General features: G+C 37.7%; 1 protein-coding gene across 5 annotated transcripts in view; it reads left to right on the forward strand.

Moving 5' to 3' along the window:
- Positions 1 to 18020, forward strand: part of SUSD1 (sushi domain containing 1) — a 50552-nt gene that overhangs the window by 12484 nt on the left and 20048 nt on the right. For 4 of the 5 annotated variants that reach the window (XM_067316484.1, XM_067316487.1, XM_067316486.1 and 1 more), the window contains exons 7-11: positions 349 to 528; positions 11107 to 11201; positions 12835 to 13024; positions 14044 to 14138; positions 15263 to 15449. In XM_067316484.1, coding sequence (XP_067172585.1) covers positions 349 to 528; positions 11107 to 11201; positions 12835 to 13024; positions 14044 to 14138; positions 15263 to 15449 — 747 coding nt within the window. The remainder of the gene's footprint in view (positions 1 to 348; positions 529 to 11106; positions 11202 to 12834; positions 13025 to 14043; positions 14139 to 15262; positions 15450 to 18020) is intronic. The other variant, XM_067316488.1, reaches the window with a different exon arrangement.

Here is an 18020-nt window from a genome sequence, read left to right on the forward strand (position 1 = left end):
TGTTGCTAATGATAGGTGAAATAAAAGAATAAATATCAGCTGGGAGTCAAGTGTTGTGGGAAGGTAAATCCAACTGTTCAAATTTGCTTGTAGATCTTTGTTCTCCACTTCTAAGCAGGACACTCTTATTTTATGAAGCACCTTGAGGGATAAATGCCCCACCCTGTTGGAAACTACAGGAAAGAAATTCCAGGTTCTGAAAGGCTAACCTGACTTTTAGAAGTCATTAGGAAGTGCAGAAAGGTGGAGTGTTGTTTGCTGGGACAATTTTCATCTCCTCTTTAAATCCTGTGACATGCCTTGATTGTTTCCATTTTTAGGTTTATTATCCTGATTTTTCTCTTCCAGAAATAGACTGTGGCAAACCTTTGGTGATTCCACACACAGAAATGGTCTGGGACAACTCTACCACCCTGTGGAGCAGAGTGTACTATCAGTGTAGAGAAGGATATTATTTTCATGGAGACAGGAATTTTTCAGAATGCACAATAGATCAGGAGTGGGAAAATATTACATACGTATGCAAAGGTAAATATTACTGAAGGATTTTTTTTCCCCCCTTAGCTTTAAAAATCCATTGGCTTCAAATGAAATCTGTGGGGCTTCAGATTAGTCTTTCTGATTGGCCTTGCTGTAAAGAAAGTGAAAGAAAACAAATCATTGAATTTTATTCTGGACAGATCTATTCCTTTTGCCTCAAATTGCATGCACTGTCATAAATGAAAAACATAAGTTTATTCATTTTTTTAATCTGAGATTGAAGAAACATCACATTTTGAGAGCCAAAGAACTGGTTTATTCTTTGGCTTATGTGCCAGTAGAATTCACAATGAAGTTTTAATTCAATAGGCTGATTCCAGAGACAGTGGCCTTGCTGTGGCAGAAGTGAGAGTGGGACTTGACCTATGAACTGTGCGCCTTGTGGGTTCACTCAGTAAGGGAAGAGCCCACACAATTTCCAATTCCTATTGTAGTTCATAAAGTTGCAAATGAGTTGCTTATTTTAGAGGTAAAAGGATTGTTTTTTTCCCCTGAGACACAGAGCTCTTGAAAAGAACTTTAGGATTTCCTTCATTAGAGTACTGTTTTGTCTCTGTAGTGGTTTTTAACCTTGATAAACTTCAAAGGGATCATTCTGATTAACTATGTTACATTAACTGGTGTATTAATCCTGAGAAGACTTGCTTGTATATTAACATTAGTTTTGATAATTTTCAGCAACAGATTGTGGCAAAACCCACATACTTCTCACCACAGAGGTGTACTGGAAAAATATTTCTCAAATGGGTCATAATGCATTGCCATAGCCACAAGGGATTCCACAGCCCAAATGGGAGGAACACTTTCTGTTACTCCTTGTAAAAGGATCTGGGAAATAACACATCCAATATGCAAATGTAACAATATGATAAAATCTTTAGCATTTTAATTTGGGGTGTGCTGTTTAATCCAGTTTCAAGTTCCTATTCTGAAGGTAGGGTAAATAGAAGGCAAGAAAGCCCTTTTTAATTTACAGTTTTAGACTATGTAGTAGTACTTTTGGATGGAAATGTCAAGAAAAAGAATGTTAATCATACAACGATTTCTGGTGGATGTTATAGCTAGTGGATGGCAGAACTAGCTAGTCCAGCTGTCCATCTGCTCTAGTTTTTGTTTCAAACAGAAAGGGACTAATGCAACAGGAGTTTCATTGCTGCTCTGGGAACCTGCAACTTTAAAAGACAATGCAGCATCACCAGGCAATCAGATGGCACTTAACAGTACTTTATTATGGGCCTGATACTGTGAAGTCCACTGCTGTGACAATAAGGGCAACGGAATCCAAAACTCTCTTTTGTCTTCTCCCCTAACACCCAAAGTAAAATTTGTTCATGGTTGCCATTCCAGCCTAGACTCAGTTCTCTGAATTTCAATCCAGGAGGATTTACTTCATAAAAGAATGACCCCTGAGAAGGTCTGTAATGAAGATACTGTCATACTGTAGGTTTGGAGACAGGATGTAATGACATCTTAATAATAGCAAAAAATTGGCAGATGTTTTGGACTATAGCTGTTGTGCTCCTCAGTTTTCTTCTGTGCCCTCAGAAAGGGGTGTCATGAGATATCTCTATGACTATTCATCTCTTTTGTTTTTAAGTAGTAATGCTGTCTTTTGCAGGTGATAGTGTTCCTCTAGCTTGTAACACCAACACGTTTTCCAGAAGGACTAAAAATGTGCCTTTGACTTCTATCACTTCACAGACCAAATCTGTACACACAGAGTTGGGACTTGATGCCCACCTCTTTGGTCTTGAGCATTCACTGTGGATATAAAACATAGGAAATAAAATAAGCATACAGAAAAACAGTTCTTTTACTTTTTATAGTGCCCATCTAAAAGTGGAACTGCAATTGTTGGAAGTCATAATTCACATTTCATTTAAGCCATCTGCATAGCTTCTGTATTTTTGAGTTGTTTTTGAAGCCAACATTGTTGTAGAGTGTGGAAGTTAATCAGGTGTGTAAGTCTTTGCAATGTCAAGGCTTCAATCCTGAGCACCCTGAAGCTTTACAGGGTCTGAACCTGCAGACTGCATTCACTGTATTACCATGGATTTCAGCAAGAGCTTGGCCAGAGGCAGGAATGTAGACTCTAGCTGTTGGCTCAGAAGGCAAAAAGAAAAGCCCTTCCTCTGGAATGCCCAGGGATATGGATAAGTAGGATGGAAAAACCTGAAAGAAATAGCCTAACTAGTTAAGGCTGATTTGAAAAAAATTATGAATAGGAAATTTTTATGAGAACCCTCAACTATTACATTTTTAACACTCATTGAAGGTCACAAATGACTTTCAAATGAAATGAAAGTTCTGTTTCAGTAATGATGCCTTTCAGATGAATATGATCTTAAGGGTGTGTGCAATTAATCAGTAATTCCCATTAAAATGAGAGAAATTAATGTACCATTCCAGAATAACTTATGAAATGTACAGAACACCATTTTTCTTTTTTCCTGCTGCCTTAAGGGGAAATGAACAGTATGGAATAAAAAACTAATTAGAAGTAAGAGAGAAGTAAAGAAATACCCCTGAGCATGTTCCCTTTGACCAATAATCACTTTTCTTCGTTTCTCAGGCAGTGATTGCTATGAAATTCCCTTTATTTGCATTGCATGTTGACTGAAAACCTTGTGTGTGTGTGTGTGTGTGTAATATAATGTATATATGTGTGTGTTTGTATATGAAATACATTCTTTAATAGCTATTTTCAAATATAGAAAGTTTCCTAACAAAGTGATTTTATTGGCTGATGCTGATAGGATTAAGCCATCAGCAGTGAATTCAAGCAATGGCTAATTGGATTGCAGTCTTTCTTTCACAGCCTTTGATTTGTGTATGTAAACAAGTCACCAAAGTCACTACAGTGCAGAGAACCTTTGAGCAAGTAAATACCCACTGTCCAATATGTTTTGACATGATGAATATGTGAATCTGGACATCCTGCGCAGCTTGTCTTGAAAGCTTGTCTTTTTTTTTTTTTTCTTGCTGTGGAATAAGAATATGTGGTTTCATTTATTTTTGTTCTAGAAATAGCATTTTTTTTTCCAAGCACGCACTGTGTTGAGCTGCGGTGGGATTCCAAGGCAAATCAGAGAAGTTGTTTTTAGGCAGAGGTTGAGATAGTCTGGTGGGAATAATGTTTGTTTCGGTGAAGGTGTTTGGCTACAGAGCATTTTAGCATGCAAATGTGGAATATGAGATAGTCTGAAACAAGGAGCTTTGTTTTCCCCTTGCTGTAAATGTAAGAGAAGCAAGTGTAACCTGAGCTTTTTGTTAGTAATATTTATATTACCTAGAGAGGTTATTCTGGGTGCAGGCCCAAAATGTGACATAAGGTATTATAAGGCTTGCAACTGTATTTTTTATAAAATGGAAAGGTCTATAATGAAGCCTTCCTACCCTGTTTTGTTCTTTTTGAGGAGATTCCACAGATTTGGGTTTTTTTGGATTCATCACAGCTGCCAGAAGATCAGACAAAAGGCAAATTGTGCCTTGGCAATGAACCTGAGATGCTTGCTCTTAAATCTGTGCTTGAAAATGGCAGAGTGTAGAGTGGAGTGTATGTCACAAGCCATTTTCAAGTTCATAAAATATGTATTTTTTGAGAAGGGCAGGGAGAGGAACTGGAGGGTATTTGAAATAAAAATGTAAAATGATTTGGTTTTGTCTTTCATTGAGCTTGGATACAAGTGATATTGAAAGTAAAATATCAGGGAGGACTAACATAGAAGCTGAAGTAAAATCTTGTTTCCCTTCTAATATGCATGCATGTATGTATATGCACATAGTAAAAGAAAGCAACATGAAAGGAAGTCTGCTGCAGAATTTTAATTATTTACTCTTGTCTTCTTGTGCTGGCATATGCCCACCTTGTCCTTTTTTAGGCTGTGATTTTCAAGATTTTTAGAGTGCTACTCTACCTTTGCTTTGGTGGATGTGGAACTGACTACAACGTACATGCATGTACACACAAACAGGGAGAGAGAGAGAGAGAGAGAGAGAGAGAGAGAAATTAATCTTTGAGAACTTGTTTTTGAGCCTGCTGGGAAAGTTTAAAAGAACTGCGTTGAAAAAGGTGCTTATGAGACTGCCTGTCTCTAGATACCATGTGTAACTGTAAAACTGGTGTTTTTTCCCCATCTTCTTCAAAGTTATGAAGGGGTCAGTTCTTGCACAAAGGGGGGAGTGCTTGATGCAATTTTCTAGATTAAATAAACAATTGTTAGGGATATTTTAGAAGGAAGTAGTCCCATTACTTACTGCAGCTCTCTTCTCATCCTGTTTCCATAGTCCTTCCTCCTGCTATTCATCCAGCTTCTTCCAATTTCCTGGTCCGAAGCCCCAGAGATAATCTTGTCATTGGAAGTTTTTCATAGTATCTGATCCTTCCTTCCTGTAACAATAGGCTCTAGTCCCAGCAACAACCACATATGCTGGGTTGTCTGCTTTTTATTATTCTGGTCCCCAAAATCTCTTTCTGTATGTCTGTTTTCTGCGGAAGTTGTCAGTATTCAGTGACTGTATTTAGCATCTATTGGTGTGGATAGCTACAATATGGTGTCTGAAGAAAGGCAAACAGTTTGAATTCCAGCCAATTTCATTACTCTTATCCTAAAAAAGAAAATGCGAGTTTGCATTAAAGAATAACATCTCAGTATTTAAATACATTTTCCATTACCACTGTTCCCTATGTTATTAGAAATAAATTTATTAAAGAACTTCTGAACGTAAACATTGAAGTATTGTCTCTGCAATAGACACAATGGTTGCACATGAGTGGGAAAAATACATGGATATGTAAAAAGGCTGGAGGAGAAATACCATCTGACCTGCATGAAAAAGTTAATCAAAATTACTCATGAAGCTTTCCAAAATTCAGGCAGTAGGGAATAGCCGGTAATAGGCAAAAGGGAAATTTGACCTCTGTGTGCCTTTAATGCTGAACTTGACAGCACAGCTATTTTATTGATTAGTTATGAGAGTCCTCCAAAGTAGTGTCAGGTACAGTAAAGGCTGTAGCAGGCTGCAGGCCCCTTATGCATGGCACATAAAGCAAAGATTAATCCATCCATCACAGTGTGAACCTAGAACTCAAACAGGAAGAACTCATTCCCCCCACCACTACACATTACATCTAGTCCTGAGCTTGAAAACAAAAATGTACGGCAGCAAAAAAGTAAAAAAATCACAGCAGCTTCTGTGTCATAAACTCGTATGTGCATGCTCTTATTTTATAGCACCTCTTGTTAAATGTAATGTGAACTGTTCCTCTTCCACTAAGAGTTAATTTTCTGTATTAGAATGCTTTGTTTTTCTGTGTCATGGCTGCCATCCACAAGTAGGGTTTAGTGGCATGTGTTACCCTCTGGAGATTTTGTAGAGATGATTACGTGGAATTTGAGTATTATGATAATGAGGAGTACCTTAAAGGTGTCAAGAAAGGAAGGTGTTAATTGTTTTTGAGACATGTCCCAGAAAAATGCATGTAACAGACCAACACAGAAAAACATAAGGGATGAAGCGAATGGAGAATACATGATGATTTCCTGTAAACATTGCTTCAGAGATTTGTAAAGGTACAGAGCGAAGAAGAGTAGTTTGATGAGCCAGTCCAGAGAAGGCACAACAGACTGTCTGCACTGTGCACTTTAAAAATGCATAAGAGGAAATGAACGCATTTACAGTGTGAAAAACTGGGGAAAAAATCAAAAGCCAAATCTGGTCCAGTCTAGAACAAAGAGGGCATGACCAGCTTTGCAGATGTAATTTGACTTCAGACCTAAAGCAAAGATCATTTTCATGCAGCCGAGAGGGTCTAGTTACTCCCTCCTTATTTGTGAGTTGTTTTTTGCTTTCACTCCCCCTTTTTCTTCTGTGTTTTGTCCCCATTCTCACTGACTGATTTCCCGTCTAGCTAGCGGGATGGTACAGAAGGGTGGCTGGGATGTTTCTATGGTGGTAATGATGTCAGCAATTTCCAGGCAACAGTGAATGGTTTAACTGTCTTTCTTCTTTCCCAGATCTCTCTCACTTTCCACCTAATTTTTGTCCCCAGCTGTGTGTAAATACAATAGTTCTGAGCTTATTAGAGAAGGTGTCACTCAGATCTGTGGGCACTGACTGGAAGCCCATAGTTCTGAAGGAATGAGGACCTCATCAAACAACTAGGGTAATTAAAGTCGGTGATGAAAAAGATCTGATTGGCCTAAATTCTTGTAAATGACTAATTTGATATGTTAAATCCAGATATCTAGTAATCTGATAACTTCTTTAATTGCCTGGAAAAACACAGGTGGAGTTTGTGTTATGGGGAGGTATTGCAATCCAACAATGATGATTCCTGATGGCAAATATCAGTCACTAATCCCAGAAACCTCTTTCAAATGGGGAGTAGATCATGAGGATTTCTAGTCCTAGCTCATCTAATACCGTCTGTCCTGACTCTGTTGCTTGTGCACATGATTGGTATATCTTTCCTTTGTAAATATGCCCTCAGTTGCATCTCTTATGTTTTTGTCGGTCTAGTTCAATACGGGAATTACTCTGCTCCTAGCTGTATCCTTGTAACATTTTTAGACCAAAGGAAGCTGTAAATCATTAGCTATCTGTTTGCTCCTTCCTACATGGCTGTCTCTGCCTGTAGCTCTGCTGTTCTTTTGTGGGCTTCCTCTATGTAAAGTTTGGGACAGAAAATGAAGACTTGCTGAAATTTGCAGTGTTAGTTAAACAAAGAGTAGGTATGTTACTCCAATGTGAAAATACTCTTAAAAGCTTCCCATGCTACCCTAAAAGGTAGAAATACTGAAGATACATCTCTAAAATAGATTGCATATATACCTGCAAAAAGTACCGTACAGAAGAAGGTTGCCTGTATTCAGTGGAAAAGATGTCCCGAAACAGTCTGAGTGGAAGTTTCCTTTGAAATGCTTCACTTTCTGTCACTTCAGTTCTCTGTCTGAATGTGTGTGTAGTGCATGTTAGCAGCAGATGGCATTTGCAGCACTTCATTCGCAGTTTTCACAGAACTGAAAAAAGGGAAGATAGTATTTGGTTTTTTTCTTTCTCCTAAGTTGCACATATGTAAGGGTGGGAAGAACTCTGTAAGCGAATTTGCATGTGTGGATGATCTTTTAGCTACTTGCAGAAGATGAAGTAGCAGATTGGAGCTGGTTTTGTCTCCTTTTCATAAATACTGTTTTTTTGTGAAAGTTCAAAAATACTTCACTGATGAGAGATATCTCTCTCTCCAGCTCAGGTCAATGGCAGTCAATTGCCATTTTTTTCTATCCTCTCCCTAATTTGCCTTTCTGTATTTGACTCTGGATCCTTTTCCCCCTGCTGCTCTGGTCCCCACCAGTTACCATCTCATTTTTGGAACCCTTTCCCTTGGGATGGGAAGGAGATTGGGAGGGTGACCTGGAGCCTTCTTCAGAGCTTGGTGGAGCAACACCGGCATCCAGTGGCCTTCTCCGTTCATCACAAGCTGCAATTCCCAGTGCTAAAGTATGGGAAGATTGGGGCATTCCTATACTCCCTTGTTTGGGACTCTGAATGAAAGCTGTTGATAAAAATCAGAAATGTTTAAGACCTGGTTGCCGCTGTTTACTAAGACATGCTGATCACATGAGTCCAGGCATGTACATTGCATTTTTTTTTGGGAGTTCCCAAACTGTGGAAGGCATTAGTACCATTAAATTTGGTAGGAGAACAAATGTGTCAGGAAACCCACTTCTTTCTAGGTGAAAGAATTGATTTTTCAGAGATACCTCTGTGCTCTTACTGGATACTCTGTTTATTATACTGGACTTGAAGTTTAACCAAGCACTTACTGTACATTTGATGATCCAACCAAAGAGTATGTATGATCAGTAAGAGTAAGGGAGGAAAAGCCATCCCTTGAGAAAGCCCAGGACTTTTTTGTGGTGTTCACATGGTGTTTCGTGGTGTGCATGTTACAGCTTTTGTTCTTATCTCTGTCACTCCCACCCATTTAGAGTGGAAACCTTTGCAAAAAATTCTGCCAGCTATTCTGTGGCCATTTGGTAAATGCATGGTAGGCTTGTCCTTTGAATGTTAATATGGGTTAGTGTGACAGAAATGATTGATGTAATTACAGAAAAAAATGCTTCTAGTTTTGTTTCCTTATGTCCAAAGTGGGTGCTGTCTAAGATTTGTTTCCTTGCCTGAACATAGTCACTGTTTTATTATTTTATTATTTGGCTCTTTATTTCTCTCTCTCTCTTTTTTTTTTTTTTTAACTGAATCTTTTATAAATCATGTGTCTGATTATCTAGCTATGCAGTCCTGGAGATGAGATATTTTTTTCCTTCTTGCTATGCATTTTAATTCAGATCTCATGAATATGCAAATGTTTTCCCTCTGGCTGTGCTCTAATGAGTCATTTTTGCCATCCATTCTTTTAATAAATGATGTCTGATTTAAAGAATACAACAACTGAACATATTCTTGTGCTTTATGTTGGTACAGCAGTCTTAACCACTGTGGAGTTTCTAGGCGTTGTTGCAAAGGAAACAACGAATAATGGAAATAAGAGGAATCTAGCATTTCTATGTAATAAATTGCACAGCCAATTGTAAGGAAGATTGTTTTAGAGGGGATGTAGATTTTTCTCATTTTTCACTGTTTAGTTTTGCAGAAGAGGAAGTTTCAAAAGTGTTTTGTATTTAACCACACCTGTTTGGAACAGAGGAGGCATTTTGAATGAGTTGGGAGATAGAGAAACCAACCTAGTGAGTGAGAGGTTTATTTGCTGAATACCTAGAGAAGAAGTTTACTTACAGAGGAAGAGAGCCCTGAGCTATGCCTGCCTTTACACCAGGCGTTACACCAACTACTCAGTGAATATCACTGATGTATCTAACAAGGCTGTCGTATAAATCCCCTTCATATTTTCAACAGAAAGTGCTCTTCAGCTCAGTATGTGTATGAGCTTGGCTTTGTAAGACTCTGGTCACGTGGTGAATGTAATAATAAATTATTGTAGTGGGCGAAGGAATGACATGTTTGAAGGCTAGTGAAAGCAAGAAGAGGAGCAAATGGATTCACAGTCAAGCTAACCTGTGACCAGAAGGAGCTATGTTCTCAGTCATGGGTTATTTGATTGTCATGTCATGTAAAAGCAACTGTTCTGTGTCTATGACAGCAGTGAGAGAATTGCCTAAAAAAAGAATGGATGAGCTGATCTTCCTGACCGTGTTTTCTCTGCAGCATGAATCAACTTTTAAATAATTTGTAAATTAACACAGGTATGTTAAAGGCTTTGTTACTGGTTGCTACAACTGCACTCACTACGTGCTTAGTTTTGTGGGTTTCATTCTTTGGCTCTAGTATCTGTTCTAAAAAGTGTTTTTACTGTGATTGTGCTATTTAATTGCATTGATAAAATATAAATATTAATATTTATATATGAATATGTTTATAGATATAAAATAGTATTTATAAAATATTGACAAAAGTAAAGGTTTTTTAAAAAGAAAGCCCAGAAAAATAATGAACAAAACATTCATTCAGCTTCAAAAAAACTCTTTTTCCATCTAGCACAGAAGCTTTCTTAAAATGCTTTAATGCAGGGTATTGTATTCAAAGGTGTCTTTTTTATTTTTGTTTGTTTTTTAGTAACCTCTTTTTCTTACAGACAGGTCTTTTGCATGATCCAGTTTGACTTTTTTGCCTGCAGTATAGTGTGGAATAGATTGATTCTGTCTTCTTAAGACAGCTACTTACAAATCAACTTGAAGACTTTGTAGACCACTGGATCTCATGAGATCCAGATGCTGGCACCAAAGTGCAAGGAGAATCTAGAACAGGTAGCAGAAATAATGGAACTGGGGCATTCTTTCTTACTCTCTGTTTTTTGTGGTGTGAAAATATTGTAAGTAGACTTTAATGAGAGACTTTGACCTGGCATTCAGAAATATCTACACAAGGCACACATTTAATATACTATGACTAGGAGGAATGTCCAAAGCAGGGCAGAATCTCTTTCATCAGGGGCTGCGCCATCTGGATTGTCATCCAGTATGGAAGAATTTAGTCTTTAGTAGAGTGTATGCTATAGATCCTTGTGCAAGAAAAAGTGCTGATATGTGTGCATGCTTTGATATATAGAAACATATCTGTGACAGTGATGTATGCGTGATGGATTGTATGAGCTTGTTGCTTTGATGTCAGGAGACTGCAATGTAGTTTTAACATCCTATTCAAGATCTGTAAAGCCATTAGAATTTAAATTTTTCTACATTAAAATCCAAACCTAGCAAAGTATTTTGTTTTCATTATTTGTGATAAGTTATGTAATGTCAGCTCTGTGTTTAAGGACTTGGGCAGTCATAAGTTCAGAAATTTTTGCTTCACTTGGTCTTGTATGTTATTTTTAGGAGCCTACACAATTAGGTGAAAACTTCCTACCTAACTTTTGCATGCCTTGTTTTGTCTTTTGCAACAAAAACATTTAGAGGAAAAGAGAAATAAAGCATTGCTCCAAACTTTTTAACATTTACCTGAGAAATAATAATGACTGTCTTTCTATGTTAATATTTTTGCTCACAGAAGAAGAATTATTCAGTAATTTGTCCATATTCAATGAAACCTGTGTGAAGTGGCAGAGGAAGACTGGAAGGTCTGGTGCACAGAAAACATACACAGTAAGTGATGCAGTATTCAACAGTGGGAGAAGCTTTGTCCTGGTTAATTCTGGTGAGTCAGCAATGGAGATCTATTTTGGGGGTTTGTTGGCAGCGTAAGTTCTTGGCTTTTTCTTTCCAGTGAACTACCTAAAACTTTCCATGTGGCTGTGTGAGAGAGGAAAGAAACACATCCCAGCCCTAACATCAGTTGAAGGGCTCAGCAGCTCTTGGGGTCCCATTCCAGTAAAGCATTTAAATGTCGGCTTGAAACTAGAAGAAAGCTTATAGTTAAATTACATCGAAGAGCTAGAGGTCACTTTGATAGAGAAAATACTACACCACTTGTGCTCTGTCCCCATCTCTGATGTATTTATTTCAAGTAAGCAGCAAATCACTTGCAGATACTGGACATAGTTTGTTTTAGAAATGAAAGGTAAATTGAAATATTGCATCTTGCTCAAGAGAGTCAACCATCTTCTATTTAAACATTTTATAACTTTATTTCCTGGTAGTTGAAAGCAACCTTTGTAACTGTTTTGGGGGTTTTTTGTCTTTTTGTTTTTTTTGCCATCTATAAGCATAAGAATAAAAGTTAAAATATAAACTCTTAGAAACAAAAATAAATTAAATAAAAATTCAGAAAGAAATTGCTTAGTCAGGGTTATCTAAGTTGAAAATAATAGACAAGAATTCCCGTGTTTTGACAATGACAGCAGCCCAAGAAAGTTTGACTTTTTTGAGCATGCCCAAATAGGGAAAAAAGAAGGGGATTACTTAGAACTTCCAGAGGTGAGAAGCTAATACGGAAAACACATTGCAAGGTTGGGTGTTAATTTAGGAAATTCTATGTTATAAACTGATGCATTGTTAATTTGAGTGCTTTTATTAAGCACCACTTAGATGGAAAAACAACTTCCAGATTACCTTAGCGGTTCAAAACCAGTGCTTTCCATTGTACCCAGTGATATCTGGCAAACTGCAGATCTCTGGTGCAGTGTGCTCTGTGCATTTGCTTGTGCCTGAATTTAGCTCTCAGCAAGGCACTTCAGAATAGCTAAAACTGGGGATGATGCAGGCATAGGTAGATGTGATAAGGTCCATAATGCAGTGCGGCCAGCTTTGAGCTCAATTAGGTAAGCTTTATCTGTCCCTTCATCTCATATAAACAGCAGCTTTCTGTTTCACTGCCCTGAGCAAGATCAGATGGAAGCCTGGCTTCTGCTGCTGGTTGGCACTTTGTCTTGTGGCTGCTTCTGTAGAGCATGGGGAGAAAAGTAGAAAAATGAACAGAAAGTACCAAGCTGATGTAGTTTACATCTATATGCTGTAAACAAGAGAAAATGTTTACTTATAGCTTACTGTTTGTATTTGAGGTATTTTTAGGGCCCCCTTCATAGATTCCTTCAATTTGTTGTGCCAATATACAAAGCAATAATAATCTTTTTAACAGACAGAAGAAATTAAGAATCTGATTTATTAAGCCATCATGATATAGCAAAACAGTTAGACACAAGCATATTTTTTGAGTCCAGCTGGTAGTCTAAAACAAGTGTAATCCTAGAATTAACCCTAATCCTCAAGGTTTAATTGAATTCTGAATTGTGGAGAGCCACAACTGATTGCAAAATTGTTTTTGTTAATCCTTCAATAGTTTCACATACTGGGCCAAAGATGGGATGAGAAGACATTCTCAGAGGTGGCGACACTTAACGTTACTACAAGTGAAGATAATCCGGAGGTTTGTTTAGAACTCAACTCTGGCACTAACTACCTGGTGAATATTACTACCATCTCTTCCACAAACATTACTGTCTCAGTTACAGTAGCAGTTCAAACAAAAGGTAAGTTGTGTTTTGTGTTCTCTGTGATTTATAAAACACATTACTCTGGTGTGGAGTTCATTGTTCAGAGTCTAGCAGACAAGATAACAAGCTGTTTCCGAGACTATCCCATCATTTATTCTCACTTCTCAAATAAAACCACCATCACCATCCCTCCTTTTCTGTAAGTAAGATGTTTTTCTTCCTGCTCACTGTGGTCCACAAATCTATGAGCAAACTTAGAGCTGTGGTGATAATTGCCCTTCAGAAAGACTTGGCAAACTCCTTTTTCAGGGGTTGTCTCTTGACTAAGGCAGGGTTGGTGCAGTGACATTCCTGCCTGGATGCAGGAGTTTCAGTCCGTGGCACAGTGCTTAATGGTTTCCGTGCCTTGCCTTGATAATTGATTCTCTGCCTATGGGAGTGTTCACCGTTGCTGAGCCATGTGATACTGATCTAAGTGATGTGAGCATTGTAGACAATGTCCCTATGTTTAGCAGTGCTGAGCAGTGTTCTAGCAGCTTTTCAGTAGTTGTAGAGAAGGTATGTTCTAAGAGCAGGATTTTGTAACATTTTGGTCATGGAAGCTTTAAGCTTGCCTTCTGACAAACTAATTCTAAGGAGATGGGCCTGGGGAAACAATTGCCTTTGGAATCCCAAGAAATATTTTTTCTTAGGTGTATTTTTCCTCAAATGCATTTGCTGTTACAAATGGTTCTGCAATAACTTTATTGCCATCAGGAGGGTTAACAGACAGAAGAAATTTGATCTTCGTCCTTACATCCTCCCTAGATCTGGGACAAATAAATCCTTCTTGATTTCCCAAACAGAGTGCTTGGATTTTTCCAAAAGCCATTACTTGGGGGGGAACTTCATGCTTTTTTTACTGTGTTTGTGCATTCAAAATGAAATGAGGTTCTACCTCCTGCTCAGAAGAGAAAATAAAACCTTTTTTTTATTTTGAGCTACCCACATTCAATTATGTTAAAGAAGGTGATGTTTTTTGTAATGAGTTCTTCCATTTTTTATTGTCTCTGCAGTAAAGGAAGCTTTCAACAACGTATTAATTTTTAATGACACCTGCTTGAAATGGCGGAGAAATGTCAGGGGAGCTGATATGGAAGACAGATATTCAGTAAGTGATAATACATATTTTGAATCTGTGACTTTTTTACCTCTCTATTTTAATCACGTGTCTGAACAAACCTGTAATTTTTTAGACACTTGTTGCCCTCAGTATTTCTGATGCTAATAACATCTCTCATAAAAAGGGAGTGATCTTGCATAGCAATGTTTGAAAAAGAAATAAACCACCATGCTTTTTTGTAGTCTCTGTTTCTTGGTTATTTTTCCCCTCTTCTACTCTAATTCTATTTTGCCTTCATTGCCTGTACCTTCAGCTTGGTCGTTCCCAGCTCCCAAAGAAGTCTGTTCCAATTCTACAAAGTCATTCTGTTTTGTCTTATGACATACCTTCAATCTTCTCTCATCCCAATAGGGCATTTGTACGTGAACTATCTCTGCCAGGGCTCTGACCACCTGCTGTTGTCTCTAATCTCCCTGTGCTAGGAGGTGCTCAGGGATTAAATAAAGACACAGGATTTGTTTAAAAGAAATAACAGCATATGATTTAAATATAGCGAGCATTTTAGTTTTTATTAACAAAAAATCAGGAGAGGTCTTAATTTAAAAAATAACTTTATGATAGTTTAAGACATGAACAGTAAAATAATCACACACAAAATCCAACCAAAATAAAAAAAGTGTGCTTGTAATTTTTCCTAGAACCATAGCTGTCTGTAGGCAGATCCTGGGAGATACTCGGCATTCAGAATACATTTTGACATAGCTCCAAATGATTTGATTTTGACTTGATCCTCAGGGTCGAGTCACAGATCTGTGCATGTGAGTTCACTTTTGTAGCTCATTACTTTGCACAATGAAGACGCACTATACTAAAAGTGTTTGTTAGCAGGCAAGCAAGAATCGTGGGAACTATGTTTCTCATAGAAAAGAGGATAGGCTAGGAGGAGGAGAACTGAAGAGCTAGGAAAATGTCAGAGCTGATCAACAAGAGGGGCTGCACTTCATGTCAAATTTAGGAAGTATTTGAATTAGAATAATTGTCAGCACTTGATGTTCTGTATACAATGATGTGTGTTTCTTCTATTCCTTCTCATTTAGAGTATGGCATAAATGAATGCAAGTGATGTATTAAAACATTACAATTTCCATGCTGTGATTTTTTTTTTGTTACAGTTTCATGTGCAAGGCCGGCGCTGGTATCAGAAGGAGTTCTTTCATGAAATGACCTTCAACCTTACCACATACAAGCGGGCGCCAGAAGTTTGTTTTGATTTGCAGCCAGGCACAAATTACTCTGTTAATATCTCCATGGTAGCTTTGAATTTTTCACTGCTGGTTTCCATGACAACGCAAATTACAGGTAGGTCCTGCCATTTATTTTATGTATTTGCAAAAGGACCCATTGGGTGCAAGAAACCCAGGTGAAGTAGCATTGTTGATCTCTGTGTTGTAACGCCATCTTTCAAAAAGCTCATTGCATGTTCAAAATACTTTGTTTTCATTGTTTGTTTTCAGAGGTTTCATACTGTTGACAATCCTACTCTTGAAGGTGGAGAGAAAGGGTGAGGGGTATAGTGCGTTCAGTGTGTTTCAAAGAGTCATTGTGGCACAGTAAGGAAAAGATAGGTTGGTGGGTGAGACACAAGGTTGGTATGTGAGAGAGCGGGGTTCAATTTCCTGCTCTACTAGAGACTAAGTCACTTATGTTCTCAGTATATCAGTTCTCTCCACTGTGAAGTGGAGATCATAGCGCAATCATACTTCATATGAGTATTTGGGACAACAGATATCACCAAAGTCTGTGAGGATCTGTTGTACAAAGAGTCCTACAAGTATTTCAGATAGTACCTTTGTTTGTAATTGGCAGAGTGCAAAATGTAAAGGGCATTTTAGCAAAAATATCACTCTAGGGAGTTTCAGTTTCAATATTTTGCAAGATATTTTTGCTGCACCAAAATGCTATGATAAAGGTCATCTGTCATTTTTTACCTCACTTTTGTTTAGAACAGTTTTGCGCTATCCCTGTATTGTCAAACTTTCTGCGTTAGTTCATTGTTATTACAAGATGAAGTGCAGGCTTTGGTGCTAGTATCAATTCTTCAGGTTTGGGTAACAAACAGCTGGGATAGGTAAGAAACCTTACAAGTTCTCTGAGTATATGTAACTATGTTCAGTCACTAGGTGGAACCAATCCTCTTCTGACTACTTATGAAGAACTGGGGATTAGATTTTGTGGTGCTTCTTAAATTTTAGTATTACAGAATTTCTAATAGTAAATCTAAGGTTTTTAAGCCTCGTGAAAGGCAAAATATCTCTCTTTTGTTTTCTAATGGTGCTGTTTAGGATACACAATGATCTGGATTATTTTTTACCTGGTTATAGTAATGATTTGGTAATTCATGTTCAGAAATGTCCTAGCTATCACTTGAAAGTAGTGCCCCTCTCATGAGTCTTGTAAAACTAATAAGCTGTCCCAGAACGTGGTTGATGGAGGTAATTTTGTACTCTGAGTAAACGCATTCCTCCTGTACACTGTCATCCTGTCATAATTCCTAAGATCTGCAGGATTGCGTCAGGTCACTCACTCAGAAGCACTCTAAAGAGCATTTTGCAGCAGGTGTTGTGTAAAGTGGTAATCGTGACATGGCAGCTGGCATGTTTCCCTCTCAGCTAAGTTAATGCTTGATAAATACACATGCATGGTCCCAGGAAAGGTCTTGACATAAAAATTAGGTCATTTCCATTTTGAAAGAAGCACCTACTACACAGACCATTCTATTTCTGGTAAGAATGACAATGTTTATGTCACCATAGATTTATAGAACTCATTTCAATATTATAAAATTATTCACAACATTATGAAACTGTGTACTTACTTTTTTCAATGAGCAATAAAAAGCAGGTATTGCTATGTCATTAGGAATCTTCCTCCAAAACTTGTGACACAAACACTCTCTATTATGCTTTTTTAATGGCAGTCAAAAAGAGAAAGTAGGTCTTTTTATGGTTGAAATGGAGTGAAAATGAAAAAGCCAGCAGAGATCATGCTGAAAAGCTCATCAGAGGATGAAAATCTAAACCAAATGTTAAAATTTTCTAGCTGTTTCAGCTGATCTAATATGAAAAGGAAACATTTAAAATAATTCTCCTGGCAATGTCTCTTTGACTTTTGCTCCTTCTGTTTGATTAGTTGCGTTATCTTTATGAGCAACTTAATTTATATAATAACTATTTTAACTTTAGAATAGGTATGTAATTTCCTTCTTCTCTTTCCAGTTATTTTGCAATAAAGAATGATATTAAACCAGATGGCTGTGTTTCAGTGGTGGGTGGAATGTTCTCAATTTGTCTGCCAGCTTAAGTCTGAACAGTATCTTATGGTTTGGGTGATTTTCTGGCTAAAAGGTATTGTATAAATGCAAGATATGCTTAAAACTTAGAGGTTCCAAGGAAGCTGAGACTGACAGAGATGTTTTACTGCTAATGTACTGCAAATAGCCTTGTTTATTGTGTAAAGTTTCACGTGGAATCTCTTCACAAATGCACATTCAGTCGGTCTGTTTCCCCAGCTGGGGGTTAATCCATATTCTGCTGAGTGTCATATCTCCTTGACTTCAACATACCACTCACGTCAGTCTTAACTGTGGAGATTCAAATGCTGCGAAGAGACATGTCCCAGACGGTTGAATGGACGCTACCAAACAGACTTCATTTCCTGACAGGGAGGGCCATCTGTGCAAACTATTAGGAATGTTGCAGAATACATTAAGCTGTGTAATCAAACATGTAAGTGCTAGTGAAAATCTTTGTTCTAAAAGGAAGATTTGTAAATACATGTTAAGAAAGCTACTCCTAGGTTAGATATCCTGAATGAGAGGACTCATTATGCCCACAATTTTTCTGAAGAAAAAGTCCAAGAATTTGGGACTCA

This window comes from Apteryx mantelli, chromosome Z (genome assembly GCF_036417845.1).
Source record: "Apteryx mantelli isolate bAptMan1 chromosome Z, bAptMan1.hap1, whole genome shotgun sequence".
Classification (NCBI taxonomy): Eukaryota; Metazoa; Chordata; class Aves; order Apterygiformes; family Apterygidae; genus Apteryx; species Apteryx mantelli.